The following is a 17,122-nucleotide window of genomic DNA, read 5'->3' on the forward strand; positions in this document are numbered from 1 at the left end:
AGCGTGCGTAGCTGTGTTGGTCTCAGGCGACTTGGTGCTGCGGTGAGTTGTTAGTAGTAGTAGTAGTATATATATATATATATATATATATATATATATATATATATATATATATATATATATATATGTATATATATATATATATATATATATATATATATATATATATATATATTTATTTATTTCGAAAAATCAATTCAACTGTAGATCCAAGCGATATTTTCTAAAAAAAAAAAAATTAAAATAAAAATCAATACCAAGAAGTGACCAAAATAGTTTGTTTTTTTCTAATTTGTAACCAAGGCCGTTTTCAGGGGGAGGGATTATATATATATATATATATATATATATATATATATATATATATATATATATATATATATATACCCCCTCCCCTGGACAAAATTCTGAATACACCCTTGCTTGTAGCATAGAGGAGATTCTCAGTTGCCATACGTCTATTCGAACACTAAAAACCATATTTTTTTTAAGATGATTAGTGCATTAGAATTGAAAACAGGGGTGAATATTCGTTTTTAACCTTTTCTGCTGTTTATCATACATATGCTTGGTCGAATTCTCAACTAAACGATTAGGGTTTTCTTTTACTCATTTGTCTATCTCTTCAGCTGTTGATTTTATGTCTTCATTTCATCATCATTAAAACCCGTCACACAACATTTAGGCAGGGCCCAGAAAAGACAGTAAAAATCACGAAATACAAAAAGAAACAACAGAAAGAAAAACATACTTTGACAGCTACGAACAAGGACAAGCAGAAATGACCAATGATGGTAAGACTCCTGGCATTCAGTAGAAAATCAAGTATGCGCTTCTCGGTACCAATCAATACTTTCTCTGCAGAAAAGAGTTACTTGCCCATGATGGTAGTTCTATCAAATTTTTCGCAAATTTAAAATAAAGGCGGTTAACTTGCTTTTTCTTACCACAGTTAAAAAAGACCAAACATGTGCAAGAGCATTAGCAATTAGGTGTGGAACTTTTAGGTTATTATATAACTGAGAACGGTTTCTCTGCAGAAGCCAGGGATGCATACGCAACCCAAATCTTACCAGTCCAAAATCTTAGCCTAAATCTTTCTAGCCCAAATCTTACAAATTTTTTAATGCCAGGTTTGCAGTTTCTTTCAGATTTGCTCCAGTAGGCATACCCAGGTAAGTAAGGCTGCTAGTAAAAAGAACTTCAGAGCCAGATAGGCTTATTGAACTTCTATATCCTTATAGTTAAATGGTAGAACAACTGTTTTATCAGTGTTAAAACTCAAACCAATGTGCTCATATTCTTCTTGGAGTAGCTCAAAAGTTGAAGAACTTTTAGTGTGAATCTACCTATATCACTTTGTATCGGTTTTCTCAACTATTGATTGAAAATTCTTGAAAACTTCAGGTTGAGAACGATTTAGCCAAAAAAGAGAAGGCAGTCTGGGACCAACGTTTCGAAGAGTTATTCGCGACGTCGGAAGAGCAAGGGAAAATGAATGCTCAACTCTTGGCTATGCAAGATGAGCTTGTTGCTGAAAAAGCAGAAATTGAAGCTTTATTAGGAGTTAAAGAGCAAGAGGTATGATCAATGTGTTCTCTCTCTCTCTCCTCACCTTTCTCCTCTCTCTCTCTCTCTCTCTCTCTCTCTCTCTCTCTCTCTCTCTCTCTCTCTCTCTCTCTCTCTCTCTCTCTCTCTCTCTCTCTCTCTCTCTCTCTTTATCTCCTTATCTCCATCTCTCCCTTCTGAGCCTTTTTAGATTTAGAAGGTTTTGTTGAATTTAAGGATTTTTTTTTTTTTTACTTCAAAACAATTTGCATTTTTGTCTTTTTTCCATTTTGTCTTTCAAACAAATTTTGTCTTTCAAACATGTCTTTTTTGTCTTTCAAACAATTTTCCATTTTGTCTTTTCTGAAGTTCATTTTGTTTAAGCAAAGTAATGTAATGTAGTTTCATATAGCAACTATATATATAACTACATATAACTAGCAACTATATACATATATATATATATATATATATATATATATATATATATATATATATATATATATATATATATATATTATATATATATATATATATATATATATATATATATATATATATATATATATATATATATATATATATATATATATATATATATATATATATATATATATATATATATATATATATATATATATATATATATATATATATATGACAGCTTGGTCACTTTCCCTCGATAAAATTTGCCGTGTTCTGTCAGAACTTAGTCTCAATGGAAATCAAAACATGCGTCTTGTTAAATCTCTTTCTAAATTATTTTCTTGTAGTGTTTATTTAACAATATTGAACTTGTTTGTCGTTTAAAAAATCTCTTGTCTTAAATCACATGTATGTAGTGTGTACGAGCTTTGATACCCTGAGTAATTTCCTTGTCAAATACTTCTTTAATGGAGAAGGATCGAAACGTCGAACATTCGAAATCGAATTTTGACATGAAGGTAAACGGTGTTTGATCACAATGCTTATACAGAAATGTAAATAAAACCAGTGCAAAATTGCTTGTTTATTTTGTTTTGGGTTTGTCTCCACCTTTTATGCTCTGCTTTCTTTTTTTACGGTTTTTATGTTTTGGTAGGGGTTTGCTGATTTAATGTTCTGTAGACTGTATGCCGGCTACCCCGAACAATCAATTTTACTCTGAGGAATCGGTTTATGTTTACATGTCTGTTCTTTCCTTTTTTTTCCTTTTTTTACTTTTTTTTTAAATTATATTTTCTTTTTAAAACAATTTCTTTTTTTAAAAAAACTCCACAATTATTTGCGTAATAATATTTTGAAATAAGAGCGAAATTATCCTATTCCGTGTGAAACCAAGATTTACAGTATTATAACCTTATTTATACAGACGAACTACCAATACTTAGGACTTTACTTATTTTAAGGTTTACTTATTTTTAGTTTACTTATTTTGGAGACCTTTTGCCAATTTGCACAGTTTTTTTTTTTTTTTTTTTTTTTTTTTTTTTTTTTTTTTTTTTTTTTCCGAAAGGTTTTATGTCGGGACCTTGCAAGGCCCCTGTTTCTTAGCAACATTAAATTCAGCTTTAATATAATTGACGTGTCAGCACTTTTCCTGAGAGCAAAGTTATCTTACGGGGGAAATAATCCTGTTCTGCTAATTTGTTTACTCTGTCATTAAGGGCCGACAAAAATTAAGCTGATTTAATTTCATTAACTGGACTTTGGAGCGTCCGAAAAGGAACGTTTAAAATCTTTAATCGACTTTTCTTAGAGTTTTTGCCCTGTATGACAATATCGCTCAAGGTCATGACAGCTTACCGGACTCTTTTCGAAAAGTTCTCCAAGGAGTAGCGCATAACAGTAATAATAATTACTCCAAGGAGTAAAGAATAATAATAATTTTATGTAAACCATATACATACAAAATACGGTAAGCAAAGGACGATCAGCTGCAATTTTTCGTTCTAAAGCTACTTTTTATTTTCATGAAAAAATATTCTGCACAAATTTTAGAGTAACCGTTTCAATGGAGTCTTTTTGAAACAGTGGTAAAAAGAGTATACTGGACAAAGAAGTACCAGTTATTATATTTATTTATTAATTAATTTATGAATAATAGTAATAATAATTTGTTTAAACTATATGCATACATAATGCGATATGAGTAGCATCGAAATAGAACGAAAAATGATATTTCTAACCGGGGACTCTAACCCGTATCAACACATATTTTGTAATTTTGTCAATACAAACAATCAAATGGAACATTACGACTCACATCAGTGAAAGTCAATTCAGCAGAAAGACAAATAATCAATTGGATCAAACTCAAAATCTAACTACCAACGCATCCATCTTCATAAATATCATTAAAAATCTCATTATAAAAAAAAAACTTCATCAATTCTCATAAAATATAAATAAAATTCTAAAAAAAAAAAATCTCATAGAAAAATCTTCATAAAAATCTCATAAATTTATAAGGCTGCATAGCGCCTTCGTATCTACCATTTTCGGGTCCAAATTAGGATACAAAGAAGATATTTAAAAAAATCTGAAAAACAGTAAAGAGCGAACTAATATGTTGGCTTTCTAGAGTGGCACTCAGTGGCATCTCAGTCTGTGTCAACGGGACCTTTCTTCCTCTTCCACCTTTATTTATGGCCTCCGAGAGAGTGTACCCCAGTTTCAATTTGTGGATCTCCAGGGTCTAGGTCCACCCTTGGTCCGCGCCTCATATTCAATGGAGGTACCCTACATATCTGTAGGGTGTTTCTTTGTCCGCCAACTGGGGATGTGCTGAGTGGCCTGAGGGAGGCCCTTACTGAGAATTTGACTCAGTAGGATTAAAGAAAACTGACCTTTAGTATTCTTTGGTATACTAAAGAATGCTAAAGTAGCCGATTTTCCCAAGTCAACTGAAAATAATGAAGTGAAAAATGAAAATTGAGCCATATAGTACCATAAAGGCAAAGGTATACTACAGAATTATAAAGAATATTATTTAGTATACTAAAGAATGCTAAAGAGCGAACTAATATATTGGTTTTCTAGAGTGACACTTATCGAAAGGAATTAATTGATTTGAGAGAAAGCTACTCAACTATTGAAGTTCAACTAGCAAACGCTTTGGAAAAAGCAGCTCAAATAGATGCTGCTGAGGCCAAGTGCTCACAACTGCTGTCCGAAAAATGTAACCTTCAGATAGTAAGTTTGCTGTCACAAACTTATTTACTATTTTCATTTCAGCGGTTTTGTAGGAATAGATTTGTTAGTTTCATAGAATAAATGATAATGAAAGTGGCAAAGATGATGTATTGCATTTCTATTTTGTTCATCAAATGGTTGGGAATATTCAAGTTTGTTTTTTGGTTTGCTTATGGGTTTAAGATCATACTTCTGTGGCGGTAACTAAGCTAGCTATTAAAAGAAGAGCTGGATTTTATTACCAATTTTGCATTTTTATTTTGAAGTATCTTGGGATTGGCCGCGTTATTTAGAATTTCCTTGTCAAGGGACAGAGTTAAGAGTTAACATCTTAAAAAAAAAAAAAAAAAAAAAAAAAAACTGTTCGAAGGATTCAATCGACATGGTTTTTATTTCTCCATTTTTAGAAAAAATTTCTTTCTAATTTAATGATTGTATCTGTGTTTTTGTCTACAGTTAATAGTGCTCGCTCAGAATGCGTGCGTGAAATTTACCAAGAAAAAGTAGAGAGGGAGGAGAGAGCAGTCTATGGTTGTATGAATAAAGAGTTCCAAAGAATAGAACTTGATAGCACTGTCATACATGCTGAATCCAGGGAAAGGGAGGTAGCTACAGCCACCCGTAAGACCTCCATGAGGTGGCGTAATTACTTTTGTATAATACCGCCGATAATAAATCTAATCACATGGAATTTTTAGCTATGAAGGGAAATTTAACCATTTTTGTGTATTTAATATTTGTTTCAGTTTATCAGCTTATTAGTGGCAAAGTAAAATTAAGTATGTTTGCTTATCAAAATATTTGTTGCTCCTTTGGTGGCAGGGCTCCCTGTCTACCTAGCAGGAGCTGTGGGTCTGGTTCTTGCTAATGGCAAGTTTCATACCAAATTTTCATTATTTAAATATGATTTTGCATATAGTTTTGGACAGTGTCCCATTTTTTGTAATTTATCGATATTTACACTTCCTATATCGATGTAGATATCTATATCGATATTAAAGAGCCACTTCTGCCTGCTACATATTCAATCCTTGAAGATAAAACAAATCGTCGAAATGTCTCGCCGCGGGCTAGGCAAGAGTTCATAAGCAAGCTGTGCCCAAGTGGGGTAGATTCGGACTCTCTTACTCTAAAGCGTAGCAAAAATGACTGGAAAATCCTTGTCAAGTCACGCGATTCAGCAACACAGTTAGCCCAAGTCATGAGTAGTAAGCAAATTGACATACAAGTGAAAGTGCCTCAATGAGTAGGTATTGTAAAGCGGAGTTCAAGTTTTCTTGATGAAAAAGAGCTAAGCCGAGTAGCTGGAGTCTTCGAATTATACTACCCGAGTCGTGCTGATCCGGACAATGCTATTCCCAATCCCTTTAAGATCTACCTTGAGCTATTCAGGGTTGAGGAGTTCTTTTTCCTGCCCCAGCGCTGCCTTAAATGTCACACTATTGGTCATATCGCTACCAACTGCAATGGACAAGAAAATTGCTCGAATTATGGTAGTACTTTTCAGATTTCTTTAAGCTTGTGTAAAAACCCCCAAATGTGTCTAAATTGTGGTTCAAAAAGCAAAAGTATCCCCACGCATCTTACCCACTCTATTAAGCGCAACCATCTATGCCTATTGTCCTATGATAATTTACTAGGTGTGCTTTTGGAATATCAATGGTAAACTACCAGACAAATTACCATTTCTTAGTGATCTATCGACGAAATACGACCTTATTTGCCTCCAAGAACATTTTCTCACGGAAGCCAGTGTCAACTTTCTAAAATTTCCTCCAGATCGTCATTATATTATACAGTCAGCGCGCAAATTCGGCAACTACGGACGTCCTTCAGGAAGACTTGCTATAATCTCCAATTCTGGTCCCCGCCCCCATGCTTGTCTCCAGCAAAGTGAACACTTTCAGCTTATTAAGTGTAGGAATTTCATTGTAGCCAATGTTTACTTGCCTACTAATTACAATAATATTGTTTCGGAGCAAAAGTTTGCCATCGCTTGCAAGAGACTCGGATCAATAAAGAAAGTACTAAGGGTCGGCTTACCATTAGTGATTTTGGGAGACTTTAACTGTAACATTGAAGACAGCAGCAACTGTCGTGCCCAAGTGCTTCTATGTTCACTTCCTAATGGATTCAAGCTAGCCACGAAAAACAAGTAATATTCTTTTATAAGTGCCTCTCAGTCTGTGTCTAACATCGATCACGCTGTTAGTTATAATGTTGAGCTACCTACCGTACAGGTAGGACTTGACGGAAGGTACTAAGACCATCTGCCCCTGTCTGTCACTAACCCATGTACTGTGAATGCTTACCCGCCGAAACCTAAACCGAAACTCGTGAGTGACTGGAAAAAGGCGTCCCGCCATTTATTCCAACAAAAGTATTACGAAGTCCTCGGAAAAATTAAGGTTTCATTTCATCTGCTCCAGTGGAATGCTGACTTACCTGATAGTGAAATAAGACTGCAATTGGACCTATACTTTGCTGAAATATGTCCACGAATTAAAAATAGCTAACCGCCAAGCTGTTCCTAGTGTTGAATTGCGCCGTATATCTCGAGCACAAGGATGGGCTCAAAACTCCGATTTGGCTAATGCAAAGGCTGCGGCCAAGTTTTGACTGCAGATTTGGCATGAATGTAACAGGCCTAAAAGTGGTGCATTCAATCAAATTCGTATTTTCACTAAGCTGAAATTTGTAAAAGAACTGCATAGACATCGTATTGCTTTAAAACTTGAAACTGTGTCGAAAATCATGGATAATCCTAATCTGATTTGGAATCTACGTGTAAAGCCTGCTGAGTACAATAATCCGACTTCCAGAGCGATTGGTGAGAAAGAATGGGTTGATTATTAAAGTGCAGAATTTGCAGCCTGATGTTTTGTGAGCAACTAAGTCCCCTCCTTACTAAAGAGTTAAATTATTTTGTTGTGATCAGTAGTCAAATCCGGGAAGTGTGCAAAAAATTAAAGAAAAAATCGTCAAGTGTTGCTGATAAAATATGTGCACATCATCTATTGAACGGTCGTCCACTTTTATTTGAACATCTTGCAATTGCTTATAAGATTATTATGACGCATGGTGTTGTACCATATTTATTTAGCTTAGGATCCATAACGCCTATACTGAAAAAAGGAAAACCACAACAGAACCTTTTTCTTATAGACCGATAACTATTTCCTCTGGTTTTTGCAGGCTTTTTGAATTGTTAATAATAGGTGGCATTAGGAAGTGTTGCAAGGTCCCTCCCCACCAGTTTGGTTTCCAGTCAGGAATGGGATGCGCTCAAGCATTACATGTTGTAGCAACTGTTCCGTTAGATGCGTACATTTTTAATGAATCGCTGGCTATTGGTGAATATGACGTACGCCGCGCATTTGACTCGGGCATACATGCATAGATAATGCTAGAATTACGGAAAAATGGTGTCGACCCAGCTATTGTTCGACCTTTTTATGATGTGTATCGCCAACTAAATTTGTGTTTACGCATTCCTAATGTAGAACCCACTCGGAAAATCCCTGTAAAAAAAGGTTGCAAACAGGGTGCGATTTCTTCGCCAGAGTTGTTTATTAATAGTGCTTCCGAGGCGCAGTCCAAAGTCACTACAAGCTGTATTTTAAGAGGAATAGATGTGACCATAGTTGGATTTGCGGATGACATCTTGAATTTTTCTCGGCAAATAACATCCATAGAAAGTAATTTTAATATCCTGTCATCTCAGTATGGTGATATTGGCCTTAGTTTTATTGTGTCAGAATCTGAAGTAATGTTGTTTAACTGGAATAAGTCTGCTCTACCTCACATTCAACTAGGATCCCAGTCTGTCGAGCCTGTGGAGTCACTAGTATACTTGGGACTGCCCATCGGTGACACACTGTCATCTACCCGTTCGCTAATCATCACACAGATAGAGCGTAAAATTAGAACTGCGTATGGGGCCACAATTTCTTCGAAGATAAATCTTGATAGGTTTTTACTGGCTAGAATTTATAATGTTGTCGCGGTGCCGTATATATTATATATAACACCATTTTGGAAACTTCTGCGTAAAGAAGATAAATTTAAAATCCGTAGAATTTTCTTCAGATATTTGAAGTTTCTGCTGCAAGTTCCAGTGAGAAAGAGTAATTCTCACCTGATCTGGCGATACGCAGTAACTGATCCATTTTCTGCAGTTAATCAGTTGCTTGACAAGTTTTGTGCTAAGTTGGAGGGTAGCAGCCATCCTTGGCTACCTCTATTCTCGTCACTTTGATTGATGTACATGTGTATTTGCTTTGTCTGTACCATTAAGTGTATGTTTTTTGTTTTTTTTTCTTTTCTACTGTTTTTCCATCAATTTCTGTGTTTATGATGGGTGTACAAATAAATTAAATTAAATATACATTAATATAAATTCTTGATTTGTTCTTTTAGCGTTCCAAATGTTGTAAATAAACAATTTTGGAGCCTTAGATATAAATATAGTGCCGATATTCAATATGACTGCATCTGATGAGCGCGTCTATAAAACTTTTTTTTGTTTATAAACATCTCATTTGTAAGGTATTGCTTTTAAAATTTCCGCGTCCATTGCTTGACATTTTCAAAACACCCCAAGATACCCCAATACAGCTACCCAAGATACCCAATGCAGATGAAGCTTAATATTTTTCATTACATTCCTGATATTTCACTGCAACAACAGGAAGATTGTGCAGTTTATTTATATAGTATTTTTTTCATCATTTCAATCATTGGTATTATTACTTGAGGTTTTTCTTACATTTTATTGTGTTAACCTTAGCAATACCTGCTACTTTCTATTTTTGTTATTGCTTTTTTTTATAGCCTCTTGCATTATGTATTTCAGTTTTTGTCTATATTGACCTGTTCATGGTAGCTGAAAGCTATTGTAGTGAATTGATATATTCTGTTCTATATGTTCTTGTTCGTGCATTAGCCGGGATGCTTCAACAACAATTGAAGCTTCTTTATTGATGCAAACGATAGCGGTTTATCCTCAAGTTAAGCCGTTGAGATTTAAGCCGTTGAGCCGTTGAGTTAAGCCGGTTTATGCCATTGAGATTAACTTTGTTTCATTCCCCTTTCAAAGATTGAATCCCCTTTCATTTCCCGATGGAAAATCAATTATCGTTAAAGCAATTAAAGTAATTCAGTTATGTTTAACTTGAGCATTAAAATCATTAAAGTAATAATGACTAATAACACTAATCAGTAGCTATCATTAATTAAGCATTAAAAGCAATTAAAACAATCCAGTCATTCTTAAATTAAGCATTAAAGTCTGTAAAGCACTATTCATCGAACAATATTAATTGATAACAATCATTCATTAAGTGTTAAAAGCAATTAAAAACAATCCATCCCCTGTCAAATTAAGAATTAAAATCATTAAAACAAAACAGTTTATAAATAATAACCATTAATCAAGCATTAAAAACAATTAAAGCAATTCATCCACTCTCAAATTAAGAATTACAATCGTTAAAACAGAACAATTTATTAATAATACCAATTAATAAACCATTAAAAGCAATTAAAGCAATCCATCCACTCTCAAATTAAGAACTAGAATGATTAAAACAAAACAATTTATTCATAACAACCATTAATCAAGCATTAGAAGCAATTAAAGCAATCCATCCATTCTCAAATTAAGAATTAAATCATTAAAACAAAACAATTTATGAATAACAACCATTATTCTAGCATTAAAAGCAATTAAAGCAATCCATCCACTCTCAAATTAAGAATTAAATCATTAAAACAAAACAATTTATTAATAACAACCATTAATCAAGCATTAAAAGCAATTAAAGCAATCCATCCACTCTCAAATTAAGAATTAAATCATTAAAACAAAACAATTTATGAATAACAACCATTAATCAAGCATTAAAAGCAATTAAAGAAATCCATCCACTCTCAAATTAAGAATTAAAATCATTAAAACAGAGCAATTTATTAATAAAACCCATTAATCAAGCATTAAAAGCAACGAAAGCAATCCATCCACTCTCAAATTATGAATTAGAATGATTGAAACAAAACAATTTATTCATAACAACCATTAATCAAGTATTAAAAGCAATTAAAGCAATCCATCCGCTCTCAAATTAAGAATTAAAATCATTAAAACAGAACAATTTATTAATAACACCCATTAATCAAGCATTAAAAGCAATTAAAGCAATCCATCCACTCTCAAATTAAGAATTAAAATGATTAAAACAAAACAATTTATTAATAACAACCATTAATCAAGCATTAAAATCAATTAATGCAATCCATCCACTCTCAAATTAAGAATTAAAATCATTAAAACAGAACAATTCATTAATAACACCCATTAATCAAGCATTAAAAGCAATTAAAGCAATTCATCCACTCTCAAATTAAGAAATAGAATGATTAAAACAAAACCATTTATTCATAACAACAATTAATCAAGCATTAGAAGCAATTAAAGCAATCAATCCACACTCAAATTAAGAATTAAATCATTAAAACAAAACAATTTATAAATAACAACCATTAATCAAGCATTAAAAGCAATTGAAGCAATCCATCCACTCAAATTAAGAATTAAATCATTAAAACAAAACAATTTATAAATAACAACAATTAATCAAGCATTAAAAGTCATTAAAGCAATCCATCCACTCTCAAATTAAGAATTAAAATCATTAAAACAGAACAATTTATTAATAACACCCATTAATCAAGCATTAAAAGCAATTAAAGCAATCCATCCACTCTCAAATTAAGAATTAGAATGATTAAAACAAAACAATTTATTCATAACAACCATTAATCAAGCATTAAAAGCAGTTAATGCAATCCATCCACTCTCAAATTAAGAATGAAAATCATTAAAACAAAACAATTTATTAATAACAACCATTAATCAAGCATTAAAATCAATTAATGCAATCCATCCACTCTCAAATTAAGAATTAAAATCATTAAAACAGAACAATTTATTAATAATAACCATTAATCAAGCATTAAAAACAATTAAAGCAATTCATCCACTCTCAAATTAAGAATTAAAGTCATTAAAACAAAACAATTTATTAATAACACCCATTAATCAAGCATTAAAAGCAATTAAAGCAATCCATCCACTCTCAAATTAAGAATTAAATCATTAAAACAAAACAATTTATTCATAACAACCATTAATCAAGCATTAGAAGCAATTAAAGCAATCCATCCACTCTCAAATTAAGAATTAAATCATTAAAACAAAACAATTTATGAATAACAACCATTATTCAAGCATTAAAAGCAATTAAAGCAATCCATCCATTCTCAAATTAAGAATTAAATCATTAAAACAAAACAATTTATGAATAACAACCATTAATCTAGCATTAAAAGCAATTAAAGCAATCCATCCACTCTCAAATTAAGAATTAAATCATTAAAACAAAACAATTTATGAATAACAACCATTAATCAAGCATTAAAAGCAATTAAAGCAATCCATCCACTCTCAAATTAAGAATTAAAATCATTAAAACAAAACAATTTATTAATAATAACCATTAATCAAGCATTAAAATCAATTAATTCAATCCATCCACTCTCAAATTAAGAATTGAAATCATTAAAACAGAACAATTTATTAATAACAACCATTAATCAAGCATTAAAAGCAATTAAAGCAATCCAGTTATTCTTAAATGATATTGAATTTTCTTCTCATTATTTGCCATGAAGTTTTTATTCTGAGGATTTTGTACTTGTTGATGATGGTTAAAATTTGATTGGGATCAATTTAAAAGCGGTGTCCATCTCATTTCGTATCTGTTGGGCGATAAGCTTTGTTTCATCTTTATTTTGCTTCCACTACTGTCAGTATAGCCCTAGTTCGAATGTCAGTATAGCCCAAGTCCTGTCATCAGTATTGTTTTGCATCTACGTTTAAAGCATATGGTCTGAGTATAGTAATTGACAATATTTCTGCTCAGTACCGCCGTACAATTCTTATTAATCCTGTCATTCCTGTATGATGCCCCAACATAAACGTGGCAGATTATCCGCAGATGTCGAAGCAAGTCCTGGTCCCTTTCTAAGTCGCAATCGAATGCGACCGGCAATATCTGAGAAAATTAATTAGACCAAACACTGACAACTAATGACACAAATTTTCTTTAGCTTTTGAATTCCTTTATTTCATTGAAATGAATTAAAATACAATGCCTGTCTTAGGGTGCATTCCCTATTTGATATTTGTCAAACTTTAATTAATGCAACTTCTCCTATTAGCCACAGTCCTGTCATGTAAACTGATTACTATTATTCCTGTTCAGGGTCACCGTCATATTTAGTTCTTTCGTCTGAACTGGTTCCTATTATTCTTGTTCAGTGTCATAATACGAACTGACTCCTATTTGTTCTGTTCACTGCCACCGTCTGAACTGGTTTCTATTAGTCTTGTTCAGTACTCCCGTGCGAACTGGTTGCTATTAGCCTTTTAGTGCCGCTGTACAAACTGTTTTGTATTATTCATGTTTAGTGCTGCCGTATCAACTGATTCTTAGTAGTGTTGTTCAGTTCCACTGTATGAAATTATTCCTATTTGTCTTATTCAGGGTCGTCGTACGAACTGACATACATTAACCCTGTTCAGCTCTATTGTACGAACTGATACCTGTTCAGTCACGCTATATGAACTGATTCCTGATTACTACCGTTGTCAAGACTGACTCCCATTTATGCTGTTTAACGTGGCCATAGAACTGATTTCTATTGATCCCTCTTTCCTATATCACCATTGCTGGTTATTCTTTATTGCTAATAGACCTCTCAAAGAATTCCAATGTGTTGTTGGAAATTGATCATCAAAAGCAGAAAATATATTTATATAAAGTATATTTTCTATATGTCTAATTTAGAAAGATGGAAAGTAATATATCAAAACTTTTACCAGAGAGGGAGAAAAAATGTTTGTTTGCAAGAGTAATCGCACCTCAATGGCTAAAATTACGTACTACTACAAAACGTGCTCTCATGCACTATTATCCAACGATGTCAAAAGGGTTCAAAAGAGATCTTACCTTACCTTAGACCTTAGATCCGCCTGTGCCTCCAGAGGCACTCAGGGCATCAAGAAGGAGCCGCCAATCTTCCCACAGGTTTGCTGCTGCAAGTATGTCCTCCCACTGAGGTTGGATTGATGTGTGCAGGTTACGGACATCTGTCGACGCTTGTACGTTAGACGCAGGGTGTTTCTGGGTCTGCCCCTGCGGCGTGGACCGGATGGCTGCCAATGGTGGGCTGCATTTGGTGGTCGAAGATTGTCCATACGTAGTACGTGGCCAAGGTATCTCCATCTGCGGACTCTTATGATATATGTCACAAGAGGCTGGCCAGTCTTGTCATGGATTGGTTTGTTATTCTCTGCTGCCAACGGATGTTGAGAATTCTTCTAAGACATGTGTTTTCGAAAGCAAGTATTCTTCTCTCTTGTTCCTGGTTCAAGTGCCAGGTTTCGGCTGCGTAAAGCAGCACTGGCATAACATTGCTATTGAAGAGTCGTAGCTTTAGGCGGATAGAGAAGCTTTGGGACCGCCATACTTTCCGTAATAGCTCTGGCCTCTCCTCATATAGCTATACAATAGCTATGTAATAGCTATACAGTAGCTCTGACCTCTCCTCATATCGAGTTAATCTTTCGCCTTTTACAAAAGAGATCTAGTGGAGATTTTTCGAACACGTAAAGGCACAAGTTTCGGCGTCAGTCTCGTAATGCTGTTGGTCTTGGCTTCTCGGTGGAAAAGTCCAAGGTGACAGTAGGATTTTACCTCTTAGGATAAAGTTACCCAAATCTGGAGTTCTGGGATTGCGAGGGTACCGTGGTAGGAAGTACTTCTATTACTCAGGATGCTCTTGGCTGCCCATTTCTGGAAACTCAAAAAGAGAAATTACTCTATTTATAGAGAGAGCAATCCAGAAAAATTAAATAATCGACCTTTTTCCGGCAATTTTTCACTATAATATTTATTTTGTATTCTAGTATTGTTGAACTCTTCTGGATGACGCGGGCTATAAGGAAGATTATCTTTGTTCAAGGCAAATAAAAATGAGAAGCTTTATTTTTGTTAAAGAAAGGCCGCTTTTCCTGGTCTTATAAAAATATTTTGGTCATATGAAAAGCCCGTTAGCCTGCTTAGCCTGAAATTCGCTTCGACAAGTTATGACTTGTGTAACTTCACTGTTTTTATGTGAGTTAAAGTGCGAAATTATCGCTAAAACATGCTGCATTAATCAATGAGAGAATGGGAGACTCACCCAGCCAACTCCAAAAGTAACGCCAATCTCCTGTCAGTTACCAAAGGCGAAATATATTCTACCTACTGTAGGAATTACCCAAAATTTAATGCTTTGTCTTTTTTTTTTCTTCTAGGCAGCCCAATCTTTTGAAAGTGAGAAGTCGAAATTAGAATCTTGCCTTCATGATGAAAAGTTGGAAAACCGGTCACTCAAAGCCCTACTAAATCAGCTTCAGTCAATCGGAGGCTCTGTGCCTGCAGGTAATGATCAAAATTGACTTTTTAAACATTCGATATACCTGACATACGCTGGGTGTGAGAAATTGACTTTGAACCTACTATCGCTATGTCACATGACCTTGTGGCAGAGGTGATATCAAACTTTCCTTTTTAAGGAAAAAACCTTTCCTCTCTTTTTCTTTTTTTCCTTGCTTTAAGAGATGGTATTATAAGGTTTAAGAATAAAAAGAATTGACTTGACAAAACCTCGGGCCTATCTTAAGATGGTGATGCCATGAAGCCACTAAAATTTAAGAAATAATTATGTAAAAAGTAGAAGTATTACGAAAAAATTTCCATATTTTTTTTTTTGAATTCAGCGTAAAAAAGCTTTGGCAAAAAGCTTTCTAAACTATTTTTTCTCCAGAATACCCAAAATGGTCTGATAACTGAATACTTCCACATTGTATCACAGGGACTAGAGCTAATAAAACTTATTAACTATCTTTTATTTTACCTATTGTTTTTTGTTTTTTTTTATTTTTACCTTTTTATTTTAGGTTTTGTTTTCCTGTGGTAGAACAATTCATAATAAAATTCTCTGATTTCAGAAAATCAGAAATAATGTACAATGTTTCAGACGGAAAAAACATCATTGACGAGTTCCGTTTACAGGACTAATATGTACAACTTTTATCGTTTAAAACGAATATATATTGTTCAAAACCATCACTGTACGCTGAATTCGACTGTGGAATCAGTATCTTTCAAAAACTAAAGTTTACTTAATTAATTTCAAAATTGGTTGTATTTTTCAGGTGAAATCTGATTTGTAGGTTAAAAGGAGCATATGCCTTTTTGCTGTTTTTGTTTTCTGTTTCAGACAATAAAATTCAAGAAATGATTATTTAAAAACACTGGTAATAGAAGAAATTATTCACTATACTGAGCTAATCATACATACTTTTCTATCGTAATAATGAAACTATATATATATACAATATAAAACATAAATATATAATAAAACTTTTCTATCGTCATGATTTTTCTCATCTAAAAATTAGTAATATTTAATTCAGTGCATCAAAGAAAGTAGATCTTTTAAAGTTTGTTGAAATAAAGGGAACGTTGAAAATAAAGATTTATTCATGTCTGGTGACCCGAAATCAGCATACATATTACATAATCAGATTATATGGGAAGTTTTTGACGGAAAGACCATACCATGTTATTCACTGGGCTAAAAATATACAATTTTTATTGTATAATAACTAAGGTGTATAGTTCTAAGTCATTGTAATATGAAATTAGAAATTATCCATCAGCTACAGTTTTTACGAAATCAGTTCGAAATTAATTATTTATGTCGGTGAATTTTTGGTGTTTTAGATTAAAAGAGCAAATAACGTTGTTTAGAAGTGTTTTCTAATCCAGCTTTGTAAGCTGAATTCAAAAAAATTACTTAGTTTTCTTTGCCATCTTACGTTATGTGCTTTACTTTTTACTGCTTTTGTGTTTTTCTTACCCTTTTTTTTTACTGTTTTTGCTGTTTCTGATCAAAATTTTTAAATGTAGCTACGAAAAAAATACAGGTATTAGAACAAATTCTATTGTGATCATTCTATTTTCAATCCCAAATCCTCAGCTCATAATTTGTCTTTTGTTTCCTCAGTAATTCGTAATGTTCCGAGTTTACGGTGGTTAGGGATTAGTATTTGTTCTAGACTCCCTTTTTTGCGACTCCAGGTTCCGAGAGATGTTAAAGAAAAGTTGAAGATTGGATTTGCGAAAATTGTACCTAAGCGTGGAAAATATTCACGCCGATCTTTAGCTAAAATATACTCCACATATTGGGACCATTCTGTCTTGTTTGAAGTGGTATGTATTCTTTATTG

At 33.2% G+C, this 17,122-nt stretch overlaps 1 protein-coding gene across 1 annotated transcript in view; it reads left to right on the forward strand.

Annotated features, from left to right (window-relative positions):
- LOC148949890 (uncharacterized) overlaps positions 1-17,122 on the forward strand; it is a 141,589-nt gene that overhangs the window by 88,602 nt on the left and 35,865 nt on the right. Inside the window, exons 6-8 of the mRNA XM_089091982.1 lie at positions 1,408-1,581; positions 4,570-4,722; positions 15,143-15,269. Of these exons, the coding sequence (XP_088948108.1) occupies positions 1,408-1,581; positions 4,570-4,722; positions 15,143-15,269 (454 nt within the window). The remainder of the gene's footprint in view (positions 1-1,407; positions 1,582-4,569; positions 4,723-15,142; positions 15,270-17,122) is intronic.

The sequence above is a fragment of the Artemia sp. Qi Xiang Cuo genome, chromosome 7 (assembly GCF_049724085.1).
Source record: "Artemia sp. Qi Xiang Cuo chromosome 7, ASM4972408v1, whole genome shotgun sequence".
In the NCBI taxonomy this organism is placed as follows: Eukaryota; Metazoa; Arthropoda; class Branchiopoda; order Anostraca; family Artemiidae; genus Artemia; species Artemia sp. Qi Xiang Cuo.